A 19731-nucleotide genomic window follows, 5' to 3' on the forward strand; every position below is an offset into this window, starting at 1 on the left:
CAGGTCTCAACCCGCGGGCTCAGGCAATCCACTCACCTCAGCCTCCCAAAGGCGCGGGATTACAGGCTGAGCCACCGATCCCGGCTCAACTGTATTTCAAATAAATGCCTTTATACTAGGACATGGCCAATTTTCAAATCAATTATTACTAAATTAACCTAACGAACTTAATTACTCAAAAAGAAGAGACACTTTTAGAGAATAAAATTAAGTTTCAGAGGATAAACTAAATCCACTTGCTTAATTTTTAGCCATTTTGGAATTTACTTAATTAGAAGGAGGTAAAAGAGCTAGTGTTGTCACAAAAGAGATCTTTCCATGTACATTTTCAGAGCTCTTTTCTTTTTATGTAGCTACATAGGTTTCCATATTATGGCTATAGTGTAGTCTATTGATCCAGTTCTCTATTGATGAACATTTAAGTAGTTTCTCAAATTTTACTATGATAATAAATGCTGTAAATGACATCATATCTAAGCCCAAGCACACATACATATAGGAAAAAGACAAATAACCCCAGTGTTTAGTATAATTGCTATTTGCTAAAGAAAATATTACTGATAAGCCAGGAAACTATATAAAAATAACTCTAGTCAATGAGAGTTATAAAAGATTATTGAGTACCATAGCTCAAACATGTCTAGTTCAATTCAACTTAAAATCTTATTATTCTGGAATGAATTTTTACTAAATGACAAATGTCTTTAGTTCATCAGATAGCTAATAAGGACAAGAAAATCTGTTAAATGATTAAATTTTAAAATAATCTTAAATGAAGCCTTAAAATGCATCTACCTTATGATATCCATTGCCTGGTAAAGTATTTCAGATTGATCAACTCCAAGAACCTTCTTTGCTCCAGCTTTAGCAGCAAACATAGAGAGAATTCCAGTTCCACACCCAACATCCAAAACTACCTGGTATAATAATAAAAAAAAAAGATGTTATCAAAAAGGGCTTCTATTTTAAATTCTATTCCTATATTATAGTGTTTCTGGCTAGGAAAAGACCACAATAAAAATTTTAAACTTTACTAATCATATGATGATTTCTATTTAGGGAAACTGAAGATATTAGTTTTTTAAAAATAGTTGGCCATAGTCTGGTGCAATTAGGCCCAAAAATGTTCAATTCAAGAGATGTTTTATATAAAACAACTTCTAAGGACTTCTTAATAAATAAGCGTTTTTAATTTCCTTATTGTACATATGTTCTAATTTAGGTTCATTAATTTGAAATTTTAACAGAAATAAATCTCTTCAAGTTTGGCAGGAATTAAACAGGATCATCTGATTCAATACAATTTAAAAGTGGTTAGAAAGGAATCAAGGATGCAGAATATCAAAATAGTCTCTTCATCCCCAAAATTAAATATCTGATTCATGTTAACAATACAAGTGCCAAAAAAACAAGTTAGCTTCTAAAATACAGTAACCAGAGAATTTAAGTTATAAAAATGATAATTACTGCTGAAAAAAACTATTTTGAAGAAACAAAAGTTGAAGATGATATTGGGGGCAGGTAGGGAGCAATTATTTCTAAATCAAGTATTTCATATGGTTTTCCTAGAATGGTTTACAGAAACCTGCTCAGGCATGGTAAAGACAAAAACAAGTCACCAAGGAAAACATATTCAGCAAAATACTTGTAAGTACACTATTCTGTGAAAATACTGAAAACTGTGGCGCTCAAATCTTTCACTATCAATGGCCTAAAATCATATATGCTTGTCCCAAATATGACACTATTTCAGTGCCTTTATAATATAAGTTTGCACTAAGCACTGGAAGTTCCAGGCATTGATCTCGGTGATGGCGTACAGCAACAAACAGGACCAAGTCCCTGTCCTAATGGTGCACACAAAGAATATATAATAATGTCAGGCGGAAGTGTTGTAAAGAAAAATCAAGCAGGGGAAAGAAGATATAACCTTTCAAAATTTTAGGAAGATCTGAGAATACTTCTCTGATACATGCAGAGAAACGAATGAAGAAGCGTGTCATGCAAAGATCTGGGGGAAATACATTTCAGCATAAAGGCTATTAAATGAAAGGCAGAGATTCCATGCAAAGCAAGACAGCCAGTGTGGCAGAACTGGGTGAGGAAAGAGGTGCTGTGGTGAAGTGAGATAAGGGTTAGGTAGGGGCCAGATCACAAAGAGCCCTGTATTCTGTTTTGAGTAATGGAAAACTAGTGTGAGAAAAATAAACCTAGAATTAAAAATATATATATACTTTTTGAGTCAGGTCTCACTCTGTCGCCCAGGCTAGTGACAGGATCATGGCTCTCCATAGTAGCTCAGGGGAAGATTGGATGAATAGGGAGGATGGAGCACGGGAGTCATGCTGTTTTTCGTCAGAAACTACTAAACACTCAACACAGTGCTGGCAAGTGCTCTTATAAATTACCTGTCACGGCTGGGCTCGGTGGCTTAGCCTGTGATCCCAAGCTTTGGGAGGCCGAGGTGAGTGGATTGCCTGAGCCCGCGGGTTTGAGACCCGCCTGGGCAGCTTGGCGAGATCTTATCTCTACAATAATAAAAAAAAAAAAAATTAGCCAGGCATGGTAGCGCGCGCCTGTAGTTCTGGCTCCTTGGAAGGCTGAAGCAGAAGGATCGCTAGAGCCAGCAAGTCGAGGCTGCAGTGGCCAGGAGCGGCCACTGCACTCCAGTCTGGGTGACAGAGTGAGACTCCAATTCAAAAAAAAAAAAAAAATTACCCGTCATGAAATGGACAAACGTGCTGAAAGAATCTCCAAAAAAAAAAAATCCACTGAAGTAGAACACAGCTTCTCACAACAATGCTAGCTGATGCCCATGGGTTCCTATAACACTTACCTAGTGGAAGGTCTGTACACTACAAGGGGCCCATTCTCCAAAAGATGATTCCAGTTTTTTTTTTGGGGGGGGGGGCGTCCCTCCTCATATAATCAAACTTTTGGATGATTTCCCATCTGGCAATCACAAAATAATGATACACACTGGTATAGTTTTAATATGCACGTCTCTTCTCATGAGATTTAGCATCATTCCACATGTAGTGCCATCTCTAATTTTATGTGAACTATCTGCTTATATCTCTCTCCATTTTTCTATTCAGTTGCTTGTTCTTATCAATCAAATCAAGACTTCTCAAATAAGAGTTCTTTGTTAAGAAGATTAACACTCTATAATGACTTGCAATGCTTTCTCTCAGCATACATTTTTATCTTTTGATTCAGTTTATGGAGGTTTTTGGTATGCAGAGATTTAATGGCTTCTGGAGTTTGATAATTATTGGATAGGTCTTCCCCAGAGTCCCATTTCCTTCCATTTCACCCTCAAGCATTCACTGCTAGTACATTCATGGTTTTGTTAATACAGTTTGTTTTTTAATCATGGCATACACTAAGAGGCATGGTTCCAACTTTGCTTTTGTTCAGAGGGTTAAATGTCCCAATATCAATTATTAAATCGTCTGTATTTACCACACTGACTTGATGTGTGACCTTTAATAGTAACTAAAATATCTGTATATTCGGGTTATTAATGGATTCTAAATCTTTTTTGTTAATCTATATATTCATGTGCCAGGAATGATTACAGTTTCAAAAGTTTTACAGAATGTTTTAATATCTAGTAAACTGATCCACCCTCACAGCAAATATTTTTCCACAGCATTTCCTGATAACTTTTAATGCTTATTTTTCCATATGAACAAGAGAATCAGCTTGTCTAGGTTAAAAAAATTTAGTACTTTTATGAAAACTGAGCTAAAATTAATTTAGGGAAAATGGACAATTCTCAGTTTTTCTATTCAAGAACATGGTATGACTTCCCATTTGTTTAAATCGTCTGTTGTGTTCTTTAGTTGTTTTTTTAAAAATCTTTTTTCACTGGGCAAGGTGGCTCACACCGGTAACCCCAGCACTTTGGGGAGCCGAGGCAAGAGAATTGCCTGAGTCCAAGGGTTTGAGACCAGCCTAGACAACTTGGCGAGACCTCATCTCTTCAATAAGTCAAAAAATTAGCCACATGGTGGCACATGCCTGTAGTTCCAGCTACTTAGGAGGCTGAGGCAGAAGGATCCCCTGAGACCAGGTGGAGGCTGCAGTGGCTGTGAGCGTGCTACTGCACTCCAACCTGGGCGACAGAGTGAGACTCCAAATTAAAAAAAAAATCTTTTTTCACAAGTCTTGCACATCACTCGTTTATTCCTGTACATTTTGCCTTCTGCATTATTTACTATTATAAGTGGAGTTTTTCCTTCCACTGTATCTTGAAAATACAATTTATTAGAAGGGACTCAACAGAAAATCTAAACAGCCTGATTTCAACTGAAGAAATGGAGTTGTTGAAAAGCTACTCCTCCGAGCCTCCTATCCTCCACCCAAATGGTGTCATGGTGGGAATCTGACTGTTTTTAACCACATGACCTGTTTGGGTGAGTCAGGACATTTTTACATAATTACTTTTACAAACTTGAGAATTTTCTTTATAGTTGCAAACAAAAATAATTTTTTCAAAGTCATAAATAAAATGTTTAACCAAAACAGCAAGAAACCACTGCAATAAATAGTGTATATGTACAGCAAGACTATAAAACATCAACTTAGCATATTATATGCAGAAAATAGAAAAATATGTACAAATCAATAGCATGTAATAAGTCCCCAGAAACTCTTATTAAAATATTTACACAATTTAAAAATTAAAATTAAAAAGGTCAGTATGGAATGTGCTTTCACGGTGGTGTGTGGCAAGATCAACATGAACATGCTGTGTATGGAAAGACAGGCGGGCAGCACTGCTGGTAATACTATACAGGATATGCCCTTTTTAACCCAGAGAGTCCACTGCTAGCATTTACCATATAACTGTACCACCACATATATCAAGACTTCTAATATTTCCCCTTTCATATGAAGCATTGTTTCTAATATAAAAATTAAAATCTTTTAAAAAGAATTTTTTAAAAGCTCCAAATAAAATGTTTAACCAAAACAGCAAGAAACCAGTGTAATAAATAGTATATATGTGTATAGCAAGACTATAAAACATCAACTTAAAGTATTATATGGCAGAAAATGATTTTACACTGGATATACGAACCATTAAAAGAATATTAATGAAAAGATACTCAACATCACTAATCATTATAAAAATTCAAACAAAAACTATAATGCACTATTATTACCTCATACCAATTATGATGGCTACTACCAAAAAACAGAAACAAGTGTTGGCAAGGCTGGAGAAATTGGAACCCTTGTGCGCTGTTGGTAGGAATGTAAAATTGTGTAGCTACTGCGAAAATCAGTATGACAATTCCTCAAGGAATTAAAAATGTAATTACTGCATGGCTCAGCAATTTCATTTTTGGGTATATATCCAAAAGAATTAAAAGCAGGGTCTCTAAGAGATATTTGTACACCTACATTAATGGCAGGATAATAGTTAATACTAATAATAACAATAATAGCTAAATGTGGAAGTAGCCTGTGTTAATGGATAAGCAAAATGTGATACACACATACAACGGAAGATTATTCAGCTTTAAAAAAGAACAAAATTATGACACATATGGAACCTTGAGGGCATTATGGTTAAGTGCAATAAGCCAGTCACAAAAAGACAAATATAGTCTGTATCCCTTGGTTCCACATCTATGGATTCAACCAATTGAGAATTGAAAATATTCAGAAAGAAAGATTGTCTCTACTGAACAGTACAGACTTCTTTTTCCTGTCATTATTCCCAAAAACTATTTGACTAGCATTTACATTGTATTAGGCATTTTAAGTAATCTATAGATGATTTAAAGTATATGGGAGGATGTACAGAGGTTATATGCAAACATCACACCATTTTTCTGAAGAACAAATCCCTCACAGATACTGAGGAATGACTGTATTGTACAATTCCACCTATATGAGGTACTTACAGTAGTCAAAATCATAGTTAGAAAGTAGACTAATGACTGCTAGAGGCTGACAAGAGGAGTTATAGTTGAATGAGTACAGTTCCAGTTTCACAAGACAAAAGAGCACAGGAGAGGGAAGGTGTTGACGGGTATACAACATTATGAATGCATGAACTTAATACCACTGAGCTGTAAACTTAACAATAATTAAGACAGCAAATTATATCTTATGTGTATTTGACAATAAAAAAGAGGAAAAAAAATAAAGAATGCTCTCTAAGAAAAAGTGCTGAGTGAAGAAAGTATAGAAGGATGTGTATACAGTAGTATACTCCTAATGGAGTGTTTCTGCAAGTCTATGTATATGCACATACAGATATAAATTTATACACATATGTAAAAAATTCTTAATTAATCCTCATTTTGCAAATAAGGAAAGCAAGCTTCAGGGAAGGAATGAACAAGGCCCAAGGTCATACAGCTGGTATTTTGCAGAGCCAGCTTCAAACATAGGACCATCTGCTTTTAAAGTCTATATTTTAATTTATTTTTAATTGTATGGGTTAATTGTTTATACATCTAGCTCAGAATGAGGTGATTAGGCAGATAAACTAACTTTATAGAATCATAGAATGAAGGAGAAACAGAATAAAAATTATTTTATAAAATAATGAAGGAATTTGAATTACTTTTTTCTAAAAGAAGAAAAAAAATGAATTAATTGAAACTGTAGATAATAGCCAAAAGCATAAAGAAGACATCTAACTGAGAATTTCTTCAATGAACTACAAATAAAAATTAATTATGAGTGGGTGATAACACAATTAAATACCACCCAAAGTTAAGTTAATCCCAGAACCATATGGCCTCAACAGGAGCTTTGTGAATTGAAACAATATTAAGAATGGAAGGAAGAAACAAAGCCAGGAAGGAATTGAGGGAAAAGAAAAGGAAGAAAGGAAAGAAAACACTTTTAATCACAAGCACTCTTTTTGAGAATCAAATTTCTACTATGTACTACATAATGTGGCACAGAAGCTAATGTGATATAAATACATATGTATTTACCTAAAGGAAAAAAGCATACAGGAAAAAATAGTAATAAAATTTGGAAAAAAATGTTGCTTTGTATTTTTTTAAAAGAATTAAAGTGTGTTGGGTGTTTAAAAAAAGAACTATATATAATTTTAGTCATATCCTCCCACGACACATAGAAATCATATGACCTACATATGAAAAATAGTGTGAATTTACCTGTAACTAACAGATCCTATCCTCATTACTTACTCATTCTATATTAACATAATGGTGTCTCAAGTGTAGTGACAGAGTTAAGGGTACTAGACTAGGAGTAAAAAGCCTCAGGGTTTTTTAATTGCATGTATTGGGGCAAGTCAATTATTCTGCTGATTTGAAGTTTTCTTCATGTATAAAATAGAGATAAATACTTGCCTAGCTATAGGTATACTGCATAGTGACAAAGAGACATGTTTGAAAGTAATCTATAAATTATCAAATGCTCTCTAAATATATGATATATTTTCTAAATCTGCAGCCGCAGTGCAATAAAAAGTATCCCAATACATTTGAATAAAAGAAAGCTCTAGATTATTTAATATTGTTAATTACAGAAAATTATGCCCTGAATGTACTTTAAGAAGTTAAAAATTGACAAGTATAATATTTTACATTACAGTCTATTTTTGTGAAACCATAAATGCCAATAAAAGTCATTACACACTGATAAAGTTAAAGGCAAAGTACCAAGGAAAAATATTCCTAACTTATTAATAAGCACTTTTTTGACTCTGACTCTGGCAGATTCAATCTCTTAGCAAGAGAAGTGAAACATAACAAAATAATTACAGATTAAATATGTTCCATGAACGTATATACTTTGTTCGAAAAAGCATAACATATACAACATGTCTATAATATCATTATAACTAAAAACCTAGAAGCAAAAAGTGACTTGTACAGGCCTGTGAACTCATAACTCATATAATAGAAATATTCACAAATACTTAATTTCTTGATGATTAATCTTATGATTACCAATACTTATGTCTTTTCAGTATTTCCTTACTATTAAAAGACCCACCTGGGCAACTTGGCGAGACCTAATCTCTACAATAAATCAAAAATCAGCCGGGCGTGGTAGCGCGTGCCTGTAATTCCGGCTACTCAGAAGGCTGAGGTGGAAGGATCACCGGAGGCCAGTGGGTCGAGGCTGCGGTGGCCGGGAGCAGCCACTGCACTCCAGTCTGGGCGACGGAGTAAAACTCCAACTCAAAAAAAAAAAGACAAAAGTCTACTCAGGAGCATCCTGAGGGAGAACTTTTCTTAACAAATTTCTATGGAATTCCTATTATAAAATGTTAAGAGAAGATGGCTCAAAGAAAGATATGATGTTGTTTTTACAGTAACAGAAATCATGGATTTTTAGAAACAGAAAGGATTTTTAAAAATCACTTCACAGATGAGGTCCAAAGAGATTCACCACTTACTCAAAATAACATAGTTGGCTCCAGACTAGTCAGGATTAGTAATTCCCATGCTAAATTTCTATACAATATATTAGGGAAACAATAAAATAAAAATCTGGGCATAATCTAACTAGAAATAAAAAGCAACACTACTTTAGTAACATAATTTGCTTAATAGTTACATAGTTAATAGTAACATTATTTGCTTTACTGGAAACAAAGTGATTTTTCAGACAAATATGAAATAAACTGACCACTTGAGTGCAAACCTAAAGACTATGAAAAAATTCTAAAGTTCTCACTATAATAATATATACAAAGAACACAAAAAAGCTAAACATAAATAACTAATAATTGATTTTTAAATGAAATCATTTATTTGTCTATGGTGGAAACCAACAAAAACAAACATATACACCATTATAAACCTTTCATAATAGGCAATGCTTTAGCCAAAAGATATCAGATACCACATCAACACCAGCACATTTCTGTCCAGTTCAGCTAACTCACAAGTGAAACACTGCTCTTAAAAAAGGAGGTACAGAAAATGAAAAACCATCCAGATTATATTCCAAACTATCTAAAAATGAGGAAAAGGGGTTTTCAAAACATAAAAGTTGTTTCTCACTGCTTCAGTATCATGTAAAGCCCATAAAACAGCCTTAGAGAAGTACCTTTTAAAATTGAGGCGGGAAAGAAATGATAAAAACCTCGTATGTTATCAATATATATGTTCATAAATAAAAACAGTGGAAAAATTCCCAAGCAAAGGTATAAAAATGGCAGAGATCATAATATTTTTGACTAAATTAGTGGACTAATTTCCAATAAGAAAGAACAAACAGAAAAGATGAACTTTAAAGTAACCATGCCAATGTAGAAAAGGAGAAAGAGAGAGGGAAAGAGGAAGTAAAAAATGAAAAAAAGATCAGAAGGGAGAAAAAACAAATATCATACACATAGGCACACACACACAAAGTATGTGTGGCCACTTTTTAAATAATCTGAGACAATATTAAGACCAACTGTAAGATACACAGTATCTCATTAAGGGGTAAATTAATACAGTATTAAAAGGAAGCACATAAAATAAATACTACATTACAATACTGAGCCCTACTCATTATTTTTCCTATAATTATCAATGTTTGGTTACTGAACACAAATTAGGGTAATAATTAAAAATGTGCTTTGATGTGGGGCTTATCCAATACATTAGAAATTCACAGGAATCATTGTAAATAAAAAATATGGTTTAAGCAAAATTATCTGAATAAGCAAAGTTTAAGCTATGTCACTGTAATTAATGGCATTTAATTTTTTAAAAAAGCATACTGAATGACAGTACCAATCAGCATTTCTGTTATCAGTACTCTGCACCACAGAGCAGCATCATAAAAGTCTTCCATGAAATAAAGCCAGGATACATTAAATCAACAATGATGACCCAAGAGAAGATTGCCCAGAACAACATGAAACGTACAATTCTGTGATCTACACTACTAACCTTGTCTTTGAAGATATGTGGATTTTGGTATATGAAATTTCGGTAGCTTTCTGTTCGTACTTTGTCCTAGGGTGGAGAGAAAACATCATGTTTACAAAACAGTCTAAAAAATAAAATTTTAAGAGAGATATTTGCTATTTTATCACACATTGCTAGTTTCTACAGTATTTTTGTTTGTTTGGGCTGGGAAACCAAGCTTATTTTTTTTCCTAAAAGAAAAGAATAGCATTGAAAATAAAAAAGATCTTACCTCTCAAAAACGTATACATTTTCCTCTTTACATGCATTATCACATGCACTATCACCATAAGAATAAATGATAATTAAAGTTAACAGAAGATGAACATGAGGTTTGGTATCTTTAAACAAGGCCTGACTCTCTGCACTATAGCTACATTAAAATAAAAGTGAGGAAAAAAATGTAAAAGTTGCAGCTATACATAAACGAAGCTAAACTGAATATGTTTTTCTAAGAAAGTCATTGATCAGCACCTATCTAATTTATAATCCTGCTTTGTTTGTACAAATTTTGTACAAATTTCAGTAGGAAATGATGCTTAACCATCTATAAGCCTAAAAGTAAATCATTGGAGCCCTGCAGCCCACATTACGAGATTCCTACACTCTTGAGTCGCACATGATCTGCTACCAAGTCAGGCATTCAACTCTAACACTTACATTGGTTCATGAACAGAACTGATTCCCAGTGCTGAAACACAATACAGACTGACTGCAAATTAAGCAATAAGGGGGTCTGTGGCCAAGTAAGTAAAATGTGAGTGTGATAAAAATAAATGTGAAAGAATGAGAATTCTAGTTTTGGGTTTCACACTAGGTAAAAAGAAAAAATCGCTACACTATCAAAGTAACATACCTCCAAAATATTTGTGTGCCAATATTGGTATTTTTTTTTAAAGCATGTTTGGCCAGGCATGGTGGCTCACGCCTATAATTCCAGCACTTTAGCAGGTCAAAGAGGGAAGATTGCTTGAGACCAGGAGTTGGAGACCAGCCTGGGTAACATAGCAAGACCTCATCTCTGCAAAGAAATAATTAAAAAAGTTAACCAGGCATGATGGCATATGCCTGTAGACCCAGTTACTCAGGAAGTTCAGGCGGAAGGATTGCCCGAGCCCAAGAGATTGAGGCTGCGGTGAATGTTGATTTTGCCATGGCATTCCAGCCTAGGTAACAGAGTGAGACTCTGACTCAAAAAAACAAACAAACAAACAAACAAAAAAACATGTAAAGGAGATCTTAAATTGAAAGGTAAGTTGTTTTACTTAATTATCAGACTTAAAAGGAAAAAACAAAATTAATTCCATGTTTTCTGATTATTATTTCTAATTGCTTTACCAAAAATTTTAAATAGTAGGCTTATTAAATCTTTCCCTTAAAGTTATTTAAAGACTTGCTTTATCTTAGTAATTTTTTCTTAGTAATATTTATCTTAGTAATTATATACACACACACATTCTCTCTCTTTCTCTCTCTCGTTCTAATTTGAATTGTCTTTTTATCAAAGTATAAAATTTCATACAATTTTTACATTTTGTTTATTCCTCTTACACTATAACCAGTGAGCTTTGCTGAAACAACAAAACGTCCAAAGAGTGACCATCAGTCAGGAAGGCAGTCACTCAGAAAGCTCTCACCAATCATAGTGTCTCACCACTGCTTCAACATAATCAACAGAATCCCAACTGCTGTCCTAACTCTATGCACTGCTGTTCAGCTGAACTACAATCTTTCATTCTGGTTCTTTCTATATGTTCATCTATTTTTGTTCATATTTTCACCCTAGGGCAGTGAAATCCAAAGTACACCAAACATAATACCTTGCATATAGCAGATCCTCAATTTAGTAACTGAATTGTTCAAAGAAAAACCAGCAAACATGAAAAGGCAAGCAAATAAAAGACTAGTCTTCATAACCATTTCTAAAAAATGTATTCTAACCAAGGATAACACTTCAACAAGGTAAAAAAACCAAATTTCCAAATTTTTAAAATTATATTTTGTATCAACCTTGAAACTAAGAAGCTCAAAAGAACAAGTTATAGTTCAGGAGTAAGGTAATATTTTAAGACTAGTAAAGTGTCATGGAATTAATCCTACAAATACTTAAAAAATTTAAGAATGAGAACAAAGACAAGAGAAAAGTTATACTACAAATTTTATATATACAAATAACAGTATATTTCTAATTTAGCAGCTCTTGAAGCTGGAGAGAATGCTTAAATCAACTGCAGATACAATAAGGAGAATGCAGTAAAGAAAATTTACCAAAATTTTTAATCATTAAATGGCACTATGATCTGTGACATATGCATGCTAGGTGGAATAATGTTTCTCTTGAAAACAAAAAAAGAGAGTAACGCATTTCAGAGTTATGTTATTAGTCAACAATGACTATTCTTCAAAAAGATAAAGTGGCAAGGTATTTTGAAAGTTCGTGTAATCTGTTCCTCTATCAATTACATCTCTGGAATTTAAAAAAGGTGTCCTCATCTTAACTCCAGAAATAAGATCACGAACTACCTTTATTTAAAGTTATAATCAGGCCAGACATGGTGGCTCACACCTGTAATCCCAGCACTTTGGGAGGCTGAGGCGAAAAGACTGCCTGAGACCAGAGGTTTAAGACCAGCCTGGACAACTTGCCAAGATCTCATCTCTACAATAAATTAAAAAAAAATTAGCCTAGTGTCATGGTGCACGCCTGTGGTTCTAGTTACTTGGAAGGCTAAGGCAGAAGGATCACCCAGGCCCAGCAGGTCAAGGTTGTAGCAGCCGTGAGCATGACACTGCACTCCAGTCTGGGTGACAGAGTGAGACTTCAACTCTAATGAATAAATGAAAAAAATTATAATCAAAACATGTACCAAATAGTGTCACTGAAACATATGAAACTAAGCAACACAAAATCCAAATCACGTTGTAGAAAAACAAGGTACAATTTTAAGTATAAGTCCTATAAATATGGTTTCTCAATTTAAAATAATATATAAAAATTAGGTAAGATTCTAGCAGTGAAATACCTTGAACTTCTAACACTCATACTATGAGGAATCTCAGTGACCTTTAACCTGTTTGAAAAGCTCATGGCATTTAAATTGATGGGGTACTTAAAACCTAGAATAAATCCTTTAAAGAAAATATTTTAGACATAATAAAATTAGTTTAAACAAAGAAAATGGAGCAAGTCAATTTCTTTTAAATAAATTCACTCCAAACTTAATAATTTATTACATACGTGTTATTATTATATGTATATATTATGTTATTTGTAATGCTATGCCATTACAAGTGACAACATAAAGCACAGCCAACTGTGACAAGTCATTAGAAAAGTAATGACATGACATTGCTTTAAAAGACCCCACATAAGTATAATTATTATCAATCTACAAACTTTTACTCTGTGGTCCTGCAAAACTGACTCAACAAAATATATACATGCTATTAAATATCCCTGGTTAATTTAAATGCATATATTTGAGGGAAACCTAGTATTAGGGCTTCCATAAACTAAGACAATCTTTGGAGGATTTAGGAAGGGATTTTTTGTTTCTAAGAAAAGGTAAGCCAGATATCATCATATAATGATGATAGGCTCATGCCTATAACCCCGCACTTTGAAAGGCTGAGGTGGAAGGACTCCTTGAGCCCAGGAGTTGCAGACCAGCTTAGGCAATATAGCAAGATCTGAGACAGCATCTCTACAGAAAAATTAAATTAGCTAGGAATGGTGGTACATGCCTAGTCCCAGCTACTCAGGAGGCTGAGGTGGGAGGATCACCTGAGAACAGGAATTTGAGGCTGTAGTGATCTGTGATTATGCCACTGCACTCTAGCCTGAGTGACAGAGACCCCCACTCAAAAATAAAAAAAATATATATTTAAAAAAGAAAGAAAAGGTAACAGTGGCATCTAAAATTCAGGGATTATTATCTAAAATTTTCAATTTTCACATTACATTTATTTCACTCTAGAGTTAGAGAGTTTCAGTTTCACTAAATTAAAAATTACATCTCCCTATTTTATAATCTATAATACAATACTTGATAAAATGTATAATTACTGGGGATCACTAGTAATCAACTTCTATTGTATGTGGACATTATCATTATAAATATTAAAAGCAGCCAGATTTAAATACAGTTATGTGTCACCTGGTGACAAAAACACTTCTGAGAAATATGGTGTTGCATGAACATCTTACAGTATACTTACACAAGCCTAGATGGTCTAGCCTACTACACACCTAGGCTCCGTGGTCTAGCCTATTGCTCCTAGGCTACAAACCTGTACAGCATGTTACTGTACTGAATACTGTAGACAATGGTAACACAAAGGTTAAGTATTTATGTATCAAAACACAGAAAAGGTACAATAAAAATACAGTATTATAATCTTATGGGATCACCATCGTAAATGTAGTCCATGATTGACTGAAACATCATTATGCACTAATTTAACCACTTTAGAAAATACTCCTACATATCAACAATTTCACATGTAAAAGAGTTATACCATACCAGTTGTGAGATTTATAATTAAACTTCATATCAAAGAACTATTATCTGCCCAAACAGAAGTCAATATTGCTATTTAAAACACTGAAATTAATAATTTCCTTTGCACATTAAAAGGCAAACGTATAATCAGTTTAATTGTTCTTACTTAATAGCTATTCTTGAGAAGACTAAAATTATCACTTTTTTTTCTAATATTTCATTTTAAGCAAAAGTAATTTCATAATAAAGATTAATTAATTATCTTAAATAGAATTTACAAATGACTGGTGTTTTATAGTCTTTTCAATCCAAGATGAGCTATCCAGCACCAAAGAGGTTTAAGAAACAGTTATCAAAAAAAAAAAGTAGTTCTCCTACAGCATACATATGTATTAAGAAGTAACCTGGTCTATTTGATTTTGCCTTTAGTATAGATGTGGCACATTTGTATTCTTTTCTAACCTTTAGCATTTCTTCGTGAATCCCATAATGCCCGTATGAGCTGAAATAAACACCATCCTCATCCTCCTGGAGGTCCGCAATGGCACTCGATGATGAGCAGGTTCTGACATCTGCGTTCATCACAAAATCCTGAGCGAATTGTCTGTAATCAATTTGAAATACACCCTTGAGACAGATTTATTGGACCATGAAAAAAGGAAAAGCTAGAGGTTGGGAAAGAGGAAAAGGGAGGGAGTGGAGTGTGATGAGCCTTTTAAATCACAGTCTATCTTGAACAACCAAAAGCTCCCCCTGCTGGCTCTTAGGCAATGGTATCGTCAAACCCAATTGTAAGCATTCCTTAGAATGCAATGCCAAAAAAAGCAATGCCTACTGCAGATTATAGCTCTTTATATCTTTCAACTGAACAAAAGAAGGATATTACCTTTATTAAAATTTATTATCTCTATTATAAAATCTTTTTTGTAGCACTGAATCAATGTGGTATATTTCATCTCTATTAAAATTCTTTAAAACCATAGTATCTCTTAGGAGTGATAAATAAGCAGAAGGAAGACCCAAATAGATAATTACTTACAAACACCAGTACCACCCACTCCAGTTCTAAAACTCTCTGATCAGGACACATTAGGAATTCATCAAAGGACTCCTACCTATCACCATACACAAAAATCAACTCTAAGTGGATCAAAGACCTAAATGTAAAACCTCAAACTATAAGAATCCTAGAAGAAAATCCAGGAAACACCCTTACGGAAATTGGAATAGGAAACCAATTCCTGATCAACTCTCCAAAAGCAAATGCCATAAGAGATAAGACAGACAAGTGGGACCTCATCAAACTGACAAGCTTCGGTAAAGCCAAAGAAACCATCAAGAGAACGGGGAGACAGCCCACAGAATAGGAAAAAATATTTGCCAGCTATAAATCTGACTAAGGTCTAACATCCAGGATCTACAAGAAACTCAAATGTGCCGAAAGAAAAAAGCAAAAAACCCTATTAAAACATGGGCAGTACACTTGAATAGACATTTCTCAGTAGAAGACATATGAGCAGCCAACAGATACATGAAAAACTGCTCAGCCTCACTAATCATCAAAGAAATGCAAATTAAAACTACACTGAGATACCACTTAACTCCAATCAGGATGGCCACCATCAATAACTCAAAAATCAACAGATGCTAGAGAGGATGTGATGAAAAGGGAACACTTCTACACTGTTGGCAGGAATGTAAACTAGTACAACTTCTGTGGAAAACTGTGTGGCAATTTCTAAAAGATCTAAAAATCCACCTTCCATATTACCCAGCAATCCCTCTTCTGGGAATATATCCAGAGGAACTCAAATCACTCTACTAAAAAGATACCTGCACACGCATGTTTATTGCAGCATTATTCACAATAGCAAAAACATGGAATCAACCGTACTGCCCATCAAAAGTGGACTGGATGGTACATTTACATGATGGAATATTATGCAGTCATAAAAAAAATATGACCTTCACAGCAACCTAGATGGAATTAAGAGTCTATGACACTCAGTGATTTATCACAGAAACAAAGACCTGAGTACCACAAGTACTCACTCATAAGCAGACCCTGAACATTCATCAGAATACTGTAAGAAAAGGATTGACAGTAGTGGGACACTACCAGGGGAGCACATAACACCAATAAGAGTACCCACGCTTTACCTGTACAATGACCACATATGTACCTAATCCTTAATTGCACCCTATATTTTTAAAATAAAAAATAAGAGGAAAAAAAGGGTTACTATGTTACCAATCAATGAAAATTCAGAAACAGGGAAGAGGAACCAAAACTACAATTGGCTCTACTATCTTTCCTGCTGGACATCCTGGCAAATCATCAAAGGTGCTTAAGCAACAGTAAACAGCTTACAAATTCAGCAGGTAAAGCTCTGAATACTGGTTAGAAATGCAGATCTCAGGCCCTTCTCTAGGTCTCTAGAATCAGAATCTACATTTTAACAAGATCCTCAGGTGATTTGCATGTAAATTATTACACTTTGAAAAGCACCCCACAGGTGGAATGCTAATTTATTCATTGGAAAAAAGTGCCCCATCTATCTGGTTTTCTGGTTAAACACTGTACCACAATTACATTTTGATTCTTTAAAAATAAAAATTTCAACACTGCATTTTCCTCAAACCTAAAAATATAAAGCCCTCCACTTTAAAAACCTAGGATAGGTAAAGTGAATGGAGAAATCATCTAGAAACAGGAAAACTGAGAAAAAGGCAACATTAAAGAACAAAAGCATTCAAGAGGACAATACTTATCAGAACAATTACCATGAGTACAAAAGTAATTATGAAGTATATATGAATAGGTAAAATCATAAAATTCTACCTATTAATCAACTACATGTACAATATATCTTTAGTACTACTAAAGTTAAATATCTACATTGTACTTCCCAGTATATGAAATGTTCTACAATTCCCTGACACATTATACAATTCTATATTCTACCTAGTCATTAGCTGTATTATTTGGAGGAATCTAAATATTTAATCTTGTAGAAGATTGGTAAATTACTTCATTCTTTGTAGATCCTCACGAGCTCTGGCTAACGCAGCTTCAGCGGACAGTGCCCTGGTTTCCATGTATTTCAATTTTTCAACAACAGACCTATTTTCACTGAGTCCATTGGGGTATGAGAATGGTACAGACACCGGATCATAAAGATCTTCTACATCTAAAGAAATAAGTGGACATTATTATCAGGTCATCTTATCACAATGAAACAAGAATATATATGTTAGGAAGGAATAAATCCTAAGTGCCTACTATGTGGAAAACTGAGAAAAATTAGCAGAGGTACCTTAAATTAAATATTTGTCATCTAAACCATTTCAATTTGAATCCAAAGAGCAGGCCATCAGTCTGTTTTTCATTGCTGGCTAAACTGAACACATATATTTCGTTCAATATTAATTTATGTTGCACCAAATGTATATCGAGCTAAATCCAGGAAAAAAAATAGCGGGAGGAAAAAAGACCTAATATTTATTGATCCCCAGGCATCTTTCAAATACATGCATCACATCTCATTTCATTCTCAAAACAAACCTAGGCCATAAATATTTATCTTTATTTTATGTGTAGAAAAAATAAATTTCAAAGAAATGAAGTGACTATCTCAAAGTCACACAGCTGCTTATAGACAAGCTAAGATTCAAACCTACACCTGCCTTCCTAGTTCATCTTCTTGCCACTACACAAAGGCACCTATCAACCTGTGTTCTTACTGTAGAACAGCAGGTATTACATTTAGATATTCCTTAAGGGAAACCCTGCCCTTTGCTACAACATGAATGAACCTGGAGGACATTATGCTAAGTGAAATAAGCCAGACACAAAAAGACAAATACTGTATGATCTCACTTATATGGGGAATCTAAAAAAACTCACAGAAGCAGAGAGTAGAATGGGGATTCCCAGGGGCTGAGGGCTGGGGAAAATGAGATGTCAGTCAAAGGTTACAAACTTTCAGTTACAAGATGAATATGTAACTTTCAGTTACAACATGAATATGTTCTGGGCATTTAATCTACAGATGGTTACTATAGTTAATAATGCTGTACTATATACCTCATATTTGCAGACAATAGATCTTATGTAAAAATTTTAAAAAATGGTACACAAAATATAAAATAAAAAATGATATGTGAGTTGATAGATGTGTTAATTAGCTTGATTGTGGTAATCATTTCACAATATATACGTATATCAAACCATCACGTTGTACACCCTAAATTCATACAATTTTCACTTATCAAATATATCTTAATCAAGCTGGAAAAAAATATTTCTGAAGGACATTGTATAGATAAATAATTCTATACATTCAACAACTTTTTCATCCTGGGCAAGGTAGAGTGGAATCTATAGCCTGAAGTCTCAGAGTTGATAATCATTAAATGTTCTAATTCCTAATATTATTAAAAATCCTTAGTCTAATTTTAATTTCATTATGCATAAATCATTAACATCTGTTGCAGAACTAATAACTTTGCAGATAATTGTATTTTTAAAAATCCTATTCAGTTTTCAGTTGTGATACTTAAGAAGACAGTTTAGAGTTGAAACAAAGAGCTAAGCTTAACAAATACATAAAACTATAATTAGGGGGAGCAGGGGAGGGGGTGGGGAAAACAAACTATAATTAAGAGACTAGAGCCAAAGCTGAACTCTTATTACAAAAGCAGTACGATGTGTCAGTAGCCTCTAATCACTCTGGCAGAATATGGAGTCATTGCTTTTAAACACTATAGATTCATTCACTGTTTAATTCACCAAAACTTAATGAACACAACAAAATATTTCTAAACTATTTAACGCTAGTGTAACACACGTTCTACTTCCTACTGCAAAACTTTTTATTTTATTTTCAAAATTCTTCAAGCTGGCAAGTTTCTGTTTTGCTTTCTGCTGAAATAAAAATTAGTCATAATAAAACTTTTAATAATATGTAGATAATCATATATATTATTAAAGGGTAAACTTAAACTTATGTTTTGAAAAGAAGGAGTCAGTAAACATTAATTCATAACTACAATTTGCTGAAAGTCTCATTCTAAGAATGATATTCAGAGAGGCGAATTTCCACATCTACATCCTGTCTCAGGATGTTCCTATCATCTGGATACTTCATTTAGGCAGATGAGAGAACTACTACAAAGGGTGGTCAATTTTCCAAGAAAATGTAACAGTTTACAAATTATAAATTGCATAATTATCACCAAAGAGCTCCAAAATACATGAAGCAATTAAATGCAAAAGTAGACAATTCTTCAATCACAGAGATTTAAATATACTC

General features: G+C 33.8%; 1 protein-coding gene across 1 annotated transcript in view; it reads right to left on the reverse strand.

Annotated features, from left to right (window-relative positions):
* PRMT3 (protein arginine methyltransferase 3) overlaps window positions 1-19731 on the reverse strand; it is a gene marked incomplete at its 3' end in the record, with an annotated part of 78495 nt that overhangs the window by 43183 nt on the left and 15581 nt on the right. Inside the window, exons 6-9 of the mRNA XM_008056595.1 lie at window positions 17448-17607; window positions 14879-15020; window positions 9897-9962; window positions 796-917 (exon numbers count right to left, since the gene is read on the reverse strand). Coding sequence (XP_008054786.1) covers window positions 796-917; window positions 9897-9962; window positions 14879-15020; window positions 17448-17607 — 490 coding nt within the window. The remainder of the gene's footprint in view (window positions 1-795; window positions 918-9896; window positions 9963-14878; window positions 15021-17447; window positions 17608-19731) is intronic.

The sequence above is a fragment of the Carlito syrichta genome, unplaced genomic scaffold (genome assembly GCF_000164805.1).
Source record: "Carlito syrichta isolate Samal-C Ts95f unplaced genomic scaffold, Tarsius_syrichta-2.0.1 Scaffold302407, whole genome shotgun sequence".
In the NCBI taxonomy this organism is placed as follows: domain Eukaryota; kingdom Metazoa; phylum Chordata; class Mammalia; order Primates; family Tarsiidae; genus Carlito; species Carlito syrichta.